The sequence below is a fragment of the Rana temporaria genome, chromosome 13, assembly GCF_905171775.1.
Source record: "Rana temporaria chromosome 13, aRanTem1.1, whole genome shotgun sequence".
Classification (NCBI taxonomy): Eukaryota; Metazoa; Chordata; class Amphibia; order Anura; family Ranidae; genus Rana; species Rana temporaria.
This window is the reverse complement of record NC_053501.1, coordinates 73,637,668-73,653,951: the sequence shown is the minus strand read 5'-3', so window position 1 is coordinate 73,653,951 and position 16,284 is coordinate 73,637,668. Positions and strand designations below refer to the sequence as shown.

Here is a 16,284-nt window from a genome sequence, read left to right as displayed (position 1 = left end):
TTCTTTTTTATTCCAGGGTAACATTGCCAGACTTTTTAACATGAACAGAATGTTCTTTTATTGAGAAAGATATATAAAAAAAAGGCAGTACAAGATATTGATCAAAACATGTAAGTCATGACAAGCACATGTAGGGAGTCTTTCAGTGATACCAAGACCAAACATGTTATCACAGAATTGCAGGAGACAAAACAGAACCAAGTCTCTCAAGTAGTCCAGGGTTGCCAGACCCTTTCATATTTCTCGGGACAATTCCGATTCGCATAAGTCATTTTATACATAGGCAGAGCCAAGCTAATAGATATTTCCGTCAGGGAAAGAAGTCTGCCAGTCGCTAGAATATCCCTTAAAGTCTTAACTGCGGAGTAAATGGCGACCATCTAGTAGAGCAGGAAAACCTTTTCCTTGCCGCCACCCATACCCTGAGCGTGGTTCTAGTGGAATAAGGTAGCACATCATATGCCCGGGGTCCCCAGTAAATCAGATTCCCCAGCTCCTAAAGGGAGCTGCTTCAAGACACACTGCAGCATTTGCCCTCAACCGCATAAACCATCAACGGACAGTCACCAGGATCGCCGCCCAAAAATATACCCGCAGGTCCGGAAGCGCCAAGCCCCCACACCGCACTGGAAGGATCAGGGTAGAATTGGCTATTCTAGGAAGCGTACCCCCTCATATAAATCTACTCATACATTGTTCTACCTCCTTAAAAAATGAGTTGGGCAACCAGGTCGGACAATTGCGAAACACATAGAAATTTGGGGAGGAAGATCATCTTCAGGAGGTTGATCCTATCCATCAAATTCAGGGGAAGCGAGGCCCAAGTCAAACATCTCTCCTTAAGTTGAGCGAGTACGTGTAGCACATTAAGGCATGAGTACCCCGCCGGGTTCCTTCCGACCCGGATGCCCAAGTATTTGAATTGCTCCACCCACATCAACTGGCTAGCCGGGGCAGTGGTCCACGCATCCGGATCAAGGGGGAACAGCATAGACTTCTCCCAATTAATATGCACCCCTGAGTAACACCCAAATTAGTTGAATAGGTGAAGGGCCTCCGCAAGTGAGCCGTCCGCATCCTGCAGATAGAGCAGCGCGTCGTCCGCATACAAAGAGAGTTTCTCCTCCAGCGGGCCTATCCTGAGACCCATGACCTGAGCAGATTCCCTGATGAGGATCGCCAAAGGTTCCAGGGCGAGAGCAAAAAGGGAATTGGAGAGCGGGCACCCCTGCCTAGTACCCCGCTGTAAAGGAAAAGGGTCAGACAGTCTATCATTGGTACGTATCCTGGCCTTGGGGGAGCTATATAACAGCTTAAGCCACCGGGTGAAACGGGGCCCAAACCCAAATCTGTCAAGGACCTCCCACAGAAACCCCCACTCCACCGAGTCTAAAGCCTTCTAGGCATCGAGAGAGACACTGACTCTGGTGCCGCTGTTAGAGTGAGCGACTGAGAGATTCAGAAATCGGTCAATGTAGGTGCCATTGCCCGGGATGAATCCAGTCTGGTTGACATGAATGATGTCTTCCAACACCACCAAGAGTAGATTTGCCAGAACCTTGGCCAGGATCTTGACATCGACATTGGGCAAGGAGATCAACATTGCCAGACTTAATGAAGTTACTAAAATCTTATGGAGCACTATTAAATCTCAAAATAAATCCCTTTAAAGCAGAGATCCTGAATATTAACCTGGGGAAACAGGAGGAGCAGATCCTACAACAAGAATTTCCATTCACATGGAGGAACACAGAACTGAAATACTTATGTAGCGCCTGGTTACTTCAATGTACCGTTGCTATTTACATTTAGAGGGAGATCAGAGTGTAGTTAAACTCTGATCTGGTTGATATGTTCAAATTGGGTCTCTGTCTCAGCTTGCCTGAGCTGTGGGCTCATTCTGTTGTGCTGGGGTGTTCTTCCCACCCCAGGGCAGTAGATGGCAGCAGTGGAGTCAAGGTTTGGGTGCTCTTCCCCAGCAGCCAATCAGGAGGGTTGAGCCTCACTGTGCATGCTGGGGGAGGGTATTTATGGGACAGACGCCATTAGTTCTGGGTTCTTCTTCAAGTGCGGCATCCACCTTTAGGGTGTCTGCACCACGGCGCCCTGGCGTTATGGCCTACCGGGCCGGGGCGTGCGTGCCACGTGGAGTTCCTGGTCCCGGGACCACGCTGGTCCAGAACGTTTGAGCCGTAGCAGGGAGCCCAGTGGTCGACTGGGTTCCCAATTCTGAAGATTCCAAGCGGTATAACTGTTCGGTTGGGAGTCCATCTGAGGAGAGCCAATGAGAGGCTGGCGATCCAATAGGGTCTCGACAATCCACCGGGGATTGAGGTATCTGGACACTGGGAGGCTTGTCACCCGTCAGTCGGTACCTGAAAGAAATTTGAAGGAGGTCCAAGCGTAATTTCACCAAGGAGGTTTGTCTCCATAATCACAATCAGGAGGGCCTGTGGCAGGGGTTTCTCACTGAGTTCATTCCAGGAGGGTCTGTGGCAGAGACTTATCCTCAAAGGTTAGAGCGATACTCTGGCTGCCGGGTCAGTGAGAGAGGCCTGTCCAGGTACGCTATTCCCACTCAAGCAGGAGTGGCGCAAGAAGTGTTACACGTGGGAGCAGGACTGTTTCCCTATTGCTACGCCTGAATTTGCTATTCTCCTTCTTCTTTCAACTCTACCTTCTTCACCACAAGTTTTATTGTTTTTACCCGGCTATGTAATAAAGAGCACAGCAAAAGACACCTGTTGTGGACATTTCTTTAATTCTGCTATATGCACCATACACCCCTAGGAATTCAGAGTGCTACAAGGTAAATGTGCCACCCAAAACAAACCAGCAGCTCCTCCGGGGGTAGTGCTACACTTAGAAATAAAAATAACACCATTCCTGGGGACAATATATCAAACAAACTATATTCTGCTATTAAACTAAATAAAAACAGAAATAAAAAAAATTGCAACAAGGTATCTTTCCTGGTGAGGAAGAATAAATATTATTAAAATGGTAATATTGCCGAAGATTATGTATAAGTTTTAAATGTTGCCAATCCCTCTCCCACAAGTATACTTCAAGACATTAAAAATGATAACACTAAGGTTTATGTGACAGAGTAAAAAACTGAGAATACGTTTCTCGGTTTTGAATAAAGACAAATCACAAAGAGGACTAGGGGTACCAGATTAAAAAAATATATATATTACAATGCAGCTTTATTATCACGGGTATTAGAATTGGTAAAATATAAGGAAAAAAGATTTGTTAAATTACAATGCACTATTGGGGAAGATTATATGGATACTATCACAATATAGTGAATTGAATGAGAACACACATGAATTAACACAGAAAGTACTTTCACACACAAGAAAAGTGGAAATATTCACCACTAACACCACTTAGGGAAACTAATTATTTTCAACCAGGGTAAGGGAAATTATTTGGGGAATAGATAAAAAGGGAAAATGCACAATTAAAGGATATAATGGGAAATATACTCACCACAGGAACTAATGCCGCGTACAGACGGTCGTTTTTTGTGATGAAAAAAAACGACATTTTTGAAAACGTCATTTAAAATGACCGTGTGTGGGGAAAACGTTGTTTTATGTCCTCTGAAAAACGACAAAAAAAAATTCGAACATGCTCGAATTTTTTGTGTCGTTTTTCAAAACGTCGTTTTTTGTGTCAATTAAAATGATAGTGTGTGGGCAAAACGACATTGAAAACAACGTTTTTAAACCCGCGCATGCTCAGAAGCAAGTTATGAAGCGAGCTTCAATGGAACAGAGTGCCGTTGTACGTGCTGAACGTAACCGCGCTTTGCTAGAGCATTTTGAAAAACGATGGTGTGTAGGCAACGTCGTTTTTGAAAATGAAGTTTCAAAAACGTCGTTTTTTTTCATCACATAAAACGTTGTTTTGTTTCATCACAAAAAACGACCGTCTGTACGCGGCATTAGACATAGAGAAGATTTGATGGTGATAGATGAATGGTGCATTTTGTTACAACACTGCCACAACCGATAAGATCCGGGGAAGATCTTTTGCCATTTGAGCGTTTGTGTTCAGCAACAAGTACAAGGAGTGGGATCCCACAGATCTATAAAATACTGGTGGGAATGAAGGGGCTGGAAATACCGCCGTTCATAGTAAATTGGGAAAAAGAACTGGGAAAACAAGGGAAAAAACAACATGTAGGGAAAATATTGAAGATAGTGCATGGTTTGGCAATAGACAGTAATACCATTGAAATAAATTATAAATGTCTATCACGCTGGTATATAACACCAGATAAAGCACATAAATATCACAATGGGGTATCACAGCTTTGCTGGCGAGGATGCAATGCCATGGGAACTATGGCCCACATATGGAGGGAATGCCCAAATATCTAAAAATATTGTGGAAAGGTGTTGCAGCTAATAAGAGATCACTAATATAGGGATACAGAAGGAGCCTTGGAGGTGTTTATTCCATGGGGTGAAAACGTCAACAAAACAATATATAAAAACAGTGGCACCCCATCTGATGGACTCAGCCAAACGTTTGATACCGCAACAGTGACAAGAGTTGGAAAGCCCCACGATGGGAGAGTGGTTTAAAAAGTAGAAGATATAAAATGAAATATCTGAGATGTAGTGGGGAAATGGAAATGGGGGGTTTTGAAAATAAGTGTAAAGATTGGACAGTATTTAGGAGGACAAGGAGATACGTAGAATTGGTGGGAATAGAGGGAGGGGAGAGGCAGGGAGAAACGGGAGTTGGCAAGTAATTGAAAGGTATGATAAGAGAGGGTAAGAGTGGGTGTGGGATGAGGGGGGTGGGGGTTAAGGTTAAATACATGTAAACTATCAAAGTTTGTTGAAAAAAGTTTTATATTTTGATACAATGAAATTTAATAAAGAAATTGAAAACAAAAAAGGAAAAAAAAGACACAAGTCCATCTAATTTAACCAAAAAACAAACAAACAGAAAACCTCTGTATACACAATCCTATGCCCACAGTTGACCCAAAAGACAAAAAGCCCCCAATAAAGCATGATCCAATTTGCATCAGCAGGGGGAAAACAAATGCTTGTTGCTCCCCCAGAGTCCCAGACACTCCAATATTCCCTGGATCAGCTATCCCTGACTTTTTAGAAAGTCATAAAATTAGAGGAGACAAGGCTTGTAATACTACAATATGACTGCAGTACATCTGCATGTCACTTTGATTTGTATCACAGTATGACAAGTGTGATCTGCCTGACATCACACATGTTCATCTGCTTTAGTAAATCAGCCTAATGCCGTGTACACACGATTGTTTTTTGGACCTTTTTCATCTGAAAAAACGATCATGTGTGGGCCCCATCAGACTTTTTTCTATCCGTGTAAAAAAATAGAACATGTTTTACATTTTTCCAATGAAAAAAAAAACGATAGGAAATTCTGATCGTCTGTGTGAAACACCATCAGAGAAAAATCCACGCATGCTCAGAATCAAGTCAACGCATGCTCGGAAGCATTGAACTTAATCGTCGTAGTGTTTTACGTCACCGCGTTTTGGACGGTCAGAATTTAGTCTGATAGTGTGTAGGCAAGACTGATGAAAGTCGGCTTCATCGGAATTCCAACGAAAAATTCCATCAGAAATCCGATCGTGTGTACGCGGCATTACTGTTTCCCATCTTCAAAGTGTGCTGTGTATGAGGTCATGCAGTTACGCATGTAAAGTCAAGGTCTAGTATAACTTTACTGCACCTCAATGTTCCTCCTTCATTGTGATGGACAGCCTCCCTGGTCAATAGTAAGGTCAGGAGGGCTCTGGCACAGCTTGACTTTTATAAGCTGAGGTCAATATTTGTAGAACTGGGCACTCTAGGTTTTGGGGGCTCTCGGGTGCTTTTTGAAAATCTCTTACGCCGTCGGATCGTAACTGCATATTTACGCTGGCCGCTAGGGGCATGTACGCTGATTTACGCGTCTAAATATGTAAATCAGCTAGATACGCGAATTCACGAACGTACGCCCGGCCGACATTTACGCCGTTTATGTTAGGCTTTTCCCGGCGTATAGTTACCCCTGCTATATGGTGGCGTAAGTGCGGCGTAACAATGTTAAGTATGGCCGGCGTTCCCGCGACGAAATTTGAAAATTTTGCGTAACTCGTCCGTGAATGGGGCTGGACGTAATTTACGTCCACGTCAAAACCAATACGTCCTTGCGGCGTATTAGGAGCAGTGCACACTGGGAGATTTCCACGGATGGCGCATGCGCCGTTCGTGAAAAACGTCAATCACGTCGGGTCACAGTACATTAACATAAAACACGCCCCCCTGTCCCACATTTGAATTAGGCGGGCTTACGCCGGCCAATTTACGATATGCCGCCGCAACTTACGGAGCAAGTGCTTTGAGAATACAGCACTTGCCCGTCTAAGTTGCGGAGGCGTAACGTAAATCAGATACGTTACGCCCACACAAAATTACGCTCTCCTACGAGAATCTGGCCCTCAGTCTTTAGTTATTATAACTGTGCATAAAACATGGCATATTTTTTAGCTTCACTTACTTATTCTGAATCTGACACGTCAGCTTGAGTTTTAGGTGGCAGGCTTTGTACACACAATCAGATATCTGATGGAATCTAATCCGGTGGATTTTTTCGTTGGATATCCGATGAAGCTGACTTTCATCAGTCTTGCCTACACACCATCAGTCAAAAATCCGACCGTGGCAAAACGCGGTGGACTTCCACTCAGACGATCATTTTTTTCTATCGTTTTTTTTATCTATAGGAAAATTTTAAAACATGTTCTATTTTTTTCATTGATGGAAAACAAACCGATGGGGCCCACACACGATCGGTTTGTCCGATGAAAACAGTCCATCATTCTTTTTTTATTGGACAAACCGATCGTGTGTACAGGGCTTAAGAGGTCACTTGAAGGCTAACAGATGCCACCCTATGAAACTTCCTGACCTCACACATCTCCCAGCTCCTAAGAGTACATAACAGCGTTCACCTAACAGAGTCAACAGTTGGTAACATGTTTATGGTGCACTGTAGCTGTTACCAAGCAGCAGAAAAGTAATTTGAGATTGAGATGGACAATATAAATTTACATCTTCTCACAATGCAGGCTTTCCCAAATATTCTTGAGAAACAACAAAATTAATGATGAGGGGGCAAGACTAATTAGTCAAGCTTTGCGAAGCCTGAAGATGACCAACAAAAACCTAGCTTCTCTTGTGCTGAGCTACAATCATATCACAGACGAGGGAGCCCGGCACATTGCACAGGTAAAATCTCAACTCAGTTCATGGTCATATCAAAGATAAATGCAATGTTATCACCTATAGCCAGAAAGTAGAATTGTCTGCTTATTTGTATTGTTTTTAGGCCTTAAGATTCAATCGATCTCTACTTTCCCTAAATCTTTCAAGCAATCAGATTGGTGATGAAGGGGCTCTGGCTTTGGCAGAGGTTGGTACAAACTTTGATCTCACTATAAATTAACTTTCTGGAGACATTTACAGCATCACAGTGTAATGTTTTTGAGCAGGTGCTGGGCCATTTCCCATTAACACATGCTGAGATTGTAGAGAGGAGACGGCTCCTGCTGGAGAAGGAAGCTCAGGAACAGCCAAGATCGGTAAAACATGAATACATATATTTTTGCCTGTTATTAATTACTATTGAATTAATAAACTTCTGTTCTGTCACTTATCATAGCTGCTGCAAAATGTCCTATTCGAGATTTATATTTTCCCCCTTTTTTAGTTTTATTTGATCTGCCTGACATTGACTCTGCAGCTAAAGCTGACCATACACATATAGATGTTTTCCAAGAAAACAGAAATGGAAGACACACAACCTAGTGCATTACCAGAGATAATTAAATAATACATTTTTTTGTATAAAAGTGGATACTCACTAATTTATTTTATTTTTAATACAATTTTTTTTATTATTACAGGTGATACTCGAAAATTTTTAATATCATGCAAAAGTTCATTTATTTCACTAATGCAACTTAAAAGGTGAAACTAATAAATGAGAGAGAATCATAACATGCAAAGCAAGATAGTTCAAGATGTAATTTGTCATAATTGTGATGATTATGGCTTACAGCGCATGAAAACCCAAAATCCACAATCTCAGAAAATTAGAATATTGTGAAAAGGTGCAATATTCTAGGCTCAACGTGTCCCACTCTAATCAGCTAATTAGACCATAACACCTGCAAAGGGTTCCTGTAAATGGTCTCTCAGTCTGGTTCAGCAGGAATCACAATCATGGGAAAGACTGCTGACCTGACAGTTGTGCAGAAAACCATCATTGACACCCTCCATAAGGAGGGAAAGCCTCAAAGGTCTGATGAGAGCAAATTTTGCATCTCATTTGGAAACCAACGAGCTGGAGTATGGAGGAAGAATGGAGAGGCACACACTGCAAGATGCTTGAAGTCCAGTGTGAAATTTCCAGTCTGTGTTGATTTGGGGAGCCATGTCATCTGCTGGTGTGGGTCCACTGTGCTTCATTAAGTCCAGGGTCACTGCAGCCGTCTACCAGGAGATTTTGGAGCACTTCATGCTTCCTTCCGCAGACGAGCTCTATGGGGATGCAGACTTCATTTTCCAGCAGGACTTGGCACCTGCCCACACTGCCAAAACCTGGTTCAATGACCGTGGGATTACTGTGCTTGATTGGCCAGCAAACTCGCCTGACCTGAACCCCATAGAGAATCTATGGGGCATTGCCAAGAGAAAGATGAGAGACATGAGACCGAACAATGCAGAGGAACTGAAGGCCGCTATTGAAGCATCCTGGTCTTCCATAACACCTCAGCATTGCCACAGGCTGATCGCTTCCATTTCACGCCGCATTGAGGCTGTAATTGCTTAAAAATGAGCCCAAACCAGATACTGAGTACATATGCATGCTTATACTTTTCAGAGGTCCGATATTGTTCTATGTACAATCCTTGTTTTATTGATTACATGTAATAGTCTAATTTTCTGAGATTGTGGATTTGGGGTTTTCATGAGCTGTAAGTCATAATCATCACAAATATAACAAATCACAGCTTGAACTATCTTGCTTTGCATGTAATGAGTCTATACCATATATTCGTTTCACCTTTTAAGTTGCATTAGTGAAATTAATGAACTTTTGCACGATATTCAAATTTTTCGAGTATCACCTGTAAATTATCTCTGGTAATGCACTAGGTGTGTGCGCCTTCCATTTCTGTTTTTCTTGTAGTTCCTTTCGGATTACCCCATCTGAGGAAGGCAACACCCACCTAGCTTTGGGATACCATATATACCTTTTACACCACCATTTTATCTGATCTGTTATGTCACACTTTGGAAGACCTATTAGCGCTGGAAGTGAGTGGCCCGGATTCAGATAGAGATACGACGGCGTATCTCCTGATACGCCGTCGTATCTCTGAGTTCTGTCGGTCAGATCTATGCGGCTGATTCATAGAATCAGGTTCCGCATAGATCTCCCTAAGATCCGACAGGTGTAAGTGACTTACACCGTCGGATCTTAGGCTGCAATTCCAGGCCGGCCGCTAGGTGGCGTTTCATTTTTTACACGCGACGAATATGCAAATGAGTATTTCCGTCGATTCAGAAACGAACGCCCGCCCGTCGCTTTTTTTTTACGTCGCTTGCGTTCAGCTTTTTCCGGCGTATAGTTACCCCTGCTATGTGAGGGGTATCCTATGTTAAGTATGGCCGTCGTTCCCGCGCCGAGTTTTGAATTTTTACGTTGTTTGCGTAAGTCGATTCAGAAAAGAGCTGGACGCAAGTTACGCTCACGCCGAAACCAATGACGTCCTAGCGACGTCATTTTGAGGTAAGTGCTTTCTGAATTAAGCACTTGCCTCAAAAACTTGCGCTGGCGGATCGTAAATCAGATAGGTTACGCGGATCTAAAGGTCCGCTAACCTATCTGAATTCGGCCCACTGTGTTGATAGATGTTTTCCAGGTTGAACACAAAATATCCAACAGATTCGTCCATTTTAGCTCTATAGCATGGATTGACAATTTTACCAATGTAGCTACTGTATTTTGACAGTCTGCTCTCACTGATTGGATGCAGGCTATGTTCAGCCAAGAATTTTCTGTCTGACTTTTCAATTGATGTATGTTGGGTAGGAGGTGGCTGACAGGGTCACCCACTGAGTGAACTTTGGCTGGTTCATTAGGAACCAGCCTAGATTTACTCCATGAATGGGCAGCTCTGTCTAAAGTTTGTCCTCCTGCTGATAACACTTCCACTTCCAGAGTGTGCCTAACAGTATCAGATAACAGAGGCACATAGTTGGTTGTTGCTTACATTCCTCTCATTTGCATAACTTTTTTGTAATACTATTAGGCACTCCCAGGAGTTGGCAAAAAGAAGTATGTTATTTCTAATGACTGCGGTGGTTCCATGTTATGTCATCTTTAACAGCCAACAACCTCCCGACACGCTGATTCCAAAAGTGACAGACCACCTAGTCACCATAGCAACTCGGCTATTGAGAAAGGGGATAAAGCCCAGGCACAGAAGACCAAACAGAGCATAAAGAAGAAGGAGAAGGTATGACAAAGTAACATGAGTAGCTGCCAATGTGCTTTCCATCTTCACAAGATGTCAGTGCAGATCACCGTTGGTGCATGTGTCCATCTTCTTCTCTGTTCTGGTACATGAGATAGGAATTTAAACACAGTCTACATCTTCCTAACAATATTAGTTGTTTAACCACTTGCCTACAGGGCACTTTCACCCCCTTCCTGCCCAAGCCATTTTCAGCTTTCAGCGCTGTCACACTTTGAATGACAATTGCGTGGTCAACACTGTACCCAAATGAACTTTTTATAATTTTTCTTTTGGTGGTATTTGATCACCTCTGCGGTTTTTATTTATTGCACTATAAACAAAAGAAGATGGACAATTTTGAAAAAAATAACTATTTTTTACTTTTTGGTATAATATATCCATTTTTTTTTTTAAACACATTTTTTCCTCAGTTTAGGCCAATACGTATTCTTCTACATATTTTTGGTAAAAAAAAATCGCAATAAGCGTATATTGATTGGTTTGCGCAAAAGTTATAGCAGCTACCAAATAGGGGATAGATTTATAAAAAATAAGTATTATTTTTTTTACTAGTAATGGCGGCGATCAGCGATTTTTATTGTGACTGCGATATTGCAGCGGACACATCAGACACTTTGACACATTTTTGGGACCATTCACATTTATACAGCGATCCCTGCTATAAAAATGCATTGATTACTATATAAATGTGACTGGTAGGGAAGGGGTTAACACTAGGGGGCGATCAAGGAGTTAATGTGTTCCCTGGGAGTGATTCTTACTGTGGGGGGAGGGGACTGATGGTGTGTCCCTATGTACAAGGAACACACCTTAATTCTCCTCTCCCTGACAGGACGTGGATCTGTATGTTTACACACACAGATCCACGGTCCTGCTCAGTTACTGGGCAAGTGCGGGTGCCCGGCGGCCATCGCGGCCCCCGGGCATGCGCATCGGGTCCACAGTGACGCGACGGGCGCACGCGACCCCTAGTTGCTTCGAAAGGCGCAATGTCATATGACGTCCGCCCAGAACAATAGGGTCTTGACGGCAAGCGGTGGACAAGAAGTTAAAGAGGCACTCCTCTTTGCCCAGTCAGGACAAATAACAATATCTGCAGTTGACTGCCCCATTCCTGCCTGTCTAAGCTCCTGCATCAACTGCTGTTAGACAGGGGGATGACGTCATGTCTCCAGCTCCATCCTTCATTAGACATGTGGAATTTGTTTAGTTCCGAATTCGGTTTTTAACAAATTCCGAATTCATGAAGTTTACATTTCAGAAATTTCAGATTTTTGAATTCAGAATTTTCGAATTTCCGAAATTTGGAAATGTGAAAATTCAAAAATTTCGGGAATTTCGAAAATCAAAAATTCAAAATTTCCAAATTTCGAAAATCAAAAATTCAAAATTTCGAAAATCAAAAATTCAAAATTTCGAAATTTCGAAATTACAAAATTCAAAATTTCTGAATTCGAAAAATGAAGGATTTGCTCAACCGTGTCCTCATTCAGATGGCCCTGCAGACAGAGTGACAGGTGTTTGAAACTACCATGAGGAAAAGACCCTGGCTGGGTGTTAGCCACAGGCTTAATTGGCCTGGGCAGCTGGTAAGCGCACATCCCTTGCGGTGGTGGATTCACGGTGTCTGTCAAGCGAGAGTCTCATCTTCCTTTGAATAACACACCTTTTGATTCACTTTCTGCATTTGAGTCACCCTTTGCAAAAGAACTTTACTCTGGATTTATATGATTTAATTTCACTTTTTGCCAAAGTCACTTTCTACAAAAGAACTTTATTTTGGATCTATGTGATTTAATGTCACAGGATTATTCACAGATTAAAGTGGGAGTTCTCCCATAAATGTTTTTTTTAACTTCGATTCCCTTAGATTGATGCTCGTTGTGTCTAGGGGAATCGGCTAGTTGTTTTAAAACCCGAGCAGTACTTACCGTTGTAGAGGGCGATCTTCTCCGCCACTTCCGGGTATGGGTCTTCGGGACTGGGCGTTCCTTCTTGATTGACAGTCTTCCGACAGGCTTCCGACGGTCGCATCCATCGCGTCACGAGTAGCCGAAAGAAGCCGAACGTTGGTGCGGCTCTATACTGCGCCTGCGCACCGACGTTCGGCTACTTTTGGAAAATCGTGACGCGATGGATGCGACCGTCGGAAGCCTGTCGGAAGACTGTCAATCAAGAAGGAACGCCCAGTCCCGCAGCCCATACCCGGAAGTGGCGGAGAAGATCGCTCTCTAAAAAGGTAAGTACAGGTTCGATTTCAAAACAACTAGCCGATTACCCTAGACTAAATGAGCATCACTCTAAGGGTAAAAACAGCATTTTAGCAGTGAACCTCCGCTTTAATCACTTTGTTGCCTGTTAATCAGAAACTTTTCAGGGAACCTATTCACATACTGCATATACTAAATTTGGTTAGGTTCACTTGCACTATATTTAAAAAGGAATCTAATGCCGCGTACACATGATAATTTTTCAGCATGAAAAAAACTTTGTTTTTAAAAAACGTCATTTTAAATGATCGTGTGTGGGCTGCACATCGTTTTTCAGGTTCTGAAAAACGACAATTTTTTTTTCCGAACATGCTGCATTTTTTAACGTTGTTTTAAACTATGTCGTTTTTCGGGTTGTAAAAAATGATCGTGTGTGGGCTAAAACGACGTTTTAAACCCGCGCATGCTCAGAATCAAGTTATGAGATGGGAGCGCTCGTTCTGGTAAAACTACCATTCATAATGGAGTAAGCACATTCATCACGCTGTAACAGACAGAAAAGCGCGAATCGTCTTTTACTAACAAGGAATCAGCTAAAGCAGCCCAAAGGCGAATAGAACTTCCCCTTTAGAGTGCCGTCGTACGTGTTGTACGTCACCGCGCTTTGTTCATCATTTTTTTAAAACAATGGTGTGTGGGCAACGTCGTTTTTAATGATGAAGTTGGAAAAACTTTGTTTTTTGGACATGATGAAAAACAACGTTTTCTTTCATGCCGAAAAATTATCGTGTGTACGCGGCATAAGTCTTTATCAAGTAACTATAGGCCTGTTAGTTTAACTTCTATAGTTAGGAAGATACTGGAGAGTATAATAAAAGACCACATAGATGAGTGCTTGCTGAAAAAAGGAAAATTTATTACCAAATACTTACCGTAATTTTCCTTTCCTGATAGGCTCCATGGCAGCATACGTGTGGGTTAGCCCCGCCTCCATAACTACCCAATAGGACCCCTCCCCTATAAATCTTTAGCTGTGGGCTCTCAGCCTTGTTCCGTAACTATCCTACTCCACACATTTTGGGAGGGACTCCTGCTGCCATGGAGCCTATCAGGAAAGGAAAATTACGGTAAGTATTTGGTAATAAATTTTCCTTTTTCCTGACTGGCTCCATGGCAGCATACGTGTGGGAAATAACTCACAAAAAGAAACCTGGGTGGGCAAAAATGCTGAGAAAATAAATTTATTTAACACTGTCCACCGACAGCACTTGTAAACCAAAACTCAAAGAAGACAAAGCAGCTGGTTCAATACAGTAGTGAGAGACAAAGGTATTAATTGAAGACCACGAAGCCGCTCTGCATATAACTTCAGGTGCGACATGACGTGAGGCTGCCCAAGAAGTCGAGATGCTCCTAGTTGAATGTGCAGTTACTGCCTCTGGAGGAGCCAGGCCCTTCTCTTTATATGCCCTCTGGATGGTCTGAACTATCCAAGTTGAGATGGATCTGATTGATGCCCGCTTTCCTTTGTTCTTTCCATGGAGAAGGACGAAAAGAAAGTCTGTTCGAGGTATAGATTTAATGTGCGTCCTACATCAAGGGGATGAACACTTTGATCTTCAGATAACCCAAAGGTGGGCAGGACAATTTCCTGATTTTCATGAAAAATGGATGTCACTTTAGGATTTGAGCCCAGCATAGGAATTAATACTGCTCTGTCAGGAAAGAAGGTCAGGAACGGTTCTTTTGAGCCCAGATTTCTTATGTCGGAGATCCTCTTAGCTGAAGTGACTGCAACTAGAAAGATGGTTTTGAGAGTAAGATCTCTAGCTGAAAGAGGCTTATCCGGATTAGAGCTGATCGAGGTAAGATAGTCCAGAACAATAGGCAGATCCCATTTGGGAAACCTCGGTTTTCTCTGGGGCCTGAGCCGAATGGCACCTTTGAAGAACTGGCGAACCAAGGGATGGTTAGCCCAAGAGATCCCCGTAAACGCAGAGATGGCTGAGACTTGCACCCGGAGAGAACTGACTGCTAAAGGTAAGACCAAGCCCGTTTGTAGGAAGCTAAGAATATCTTGAACCTCTGGGGAGCTAGAAGAGTTGGACCTCGAAGACATGTGGTCTGAAAACTTTGACCAAATACGTTCATACACTCTGTTAGTACTATCTCTCCTGGCGTTAAGAAGGGTTGACATAACTTCTTCTGGACAACCTAGTGCTTCAAGCCTTCCCCTTTCAAGAACCATGCCCTGAGGTGCAGACGAGCTGGGCATGGGTGCCATATTGAGCCTTGGGAGAGAAGATCTGGTCTGGGGAGGAGAGGGATTGGGTCCCGATAGCTGAGGAGCGATAGGAGAGAAAACCAGTGCCTGTTTGGCCAAAAAGGGATCACTGCGAGGATTTCCGCATTCTCTGATCTGAGCCGGTGAAGGACCCGAAAGACCACAGGGACTGGTGGAAAGGCGTAAGCTTTTTGAAATCTCCATTGATCTGTGAGAGCGTCTATCCCATAGGCTTGGGGATCCCTGCCCCTCGCATAATACTTCATCAACTTGTGGTTGCACAGGGACGCAAACAGATCCACTTCTGGGGATATTCCCAAGGTTAGAAGCCAATTGAACACATCTATGTGTAGGGACCATTCGTTGTTGTCCAACTGGACTCGAGATAAGAAGTCCGCTTGAACATTCTGAATCCCCGGAATGTATACTGCCGAGATGTTGGCCAGATTCTTCTGGGCCCAATTCATAATTGGTTCCACTTCTCGAAGTAGGGTCCAGCTGCGAGTTCCACCCTGCTTCTTTATGTAGGCCACGGCGGTCGTATTGTCCAGCCTGAGCATCACTGAAAAATTTGTCAATACATGGCTGAAGGACAGGAGTGCCTGAAAGGCGGCTCGTAGTTCCAGTATGTTGGAAACAATTCCGTGAGAGGGTGTGCTCCATCTGCCTTGAGCTATCTCTGAAAGGCAATGGGCGCCCCAGCCCAGATTGCTGGCATCTGATGTTATTGTAACCCAAGTGATGGGACGAATTGAATGGCAGTTGCGGAGATTCTTCCCCTGAAGCCACCATAGAAGAGATCCTCTCATGGATTGAGTGATCGTGATGCCTTGACTCTTCCTGGAGGAGACCCATTGTTGGAGAAATCCTTTCTGGAATGGACGAGTATGCCACTGGGCCCATTTCACCATTGGAATGGTGGCTGCCATGGTACCGATTCAGACAATGAAGGGCAGATAGCTGAGGAGCAGCGAATGCTTTGCGGATCCTGTCTCTGATTGTGGTAACTTTTTCCTCTGGCAATGAGATGGTGCCTATTGATGTGTTGAAGAGGGCACCCAAAAACACTAGGGTTTGTGATGGGACTAGATGACCTTTCTCCAAATTTATCAGCCATCCAAATTCTTGAAGAGTGGTAATTACTAGATCCCTCTGTTCTATCAGTTGATTTCTGTCTTGGGCTAGTA

General features: G+C 43.3%; 1 protein-coding gene across 3 annotated transcripts in view; it reads left to right on the top strand.

Annotated features, from left to right (window-relative positions):
* Positions 1-16,284, top strand: part of LRRC71 (leucine rich repeat containing 71) — a 71,942-nt gene that overhangs the window by 31,982 nt on the left and 23,676 nt on the right. For all 3 annotated transcript variants that reach the window (XM_040333804.1, XM_040333803.1, XM_040333802.1), the window contains 4 exons: positions 7,124-7,283; positions 7,384-7,467; positions 7,547-7,636; positions 10,454-10,582. In XM_040333804.1, coding sequence (XP_040189738.1) covers positions 7,124-7,283; positions 7,384-7,467; positions 7,547-7,636; positions 10,454-10,582 — 463 coding nt within the window. The remainder of the gene's footprint in view (positions 1-7,123; positions 7,284-7,383; positions 7,468-7,546; positions 7,637-10,453; positions 10,583-16,284) is intronic.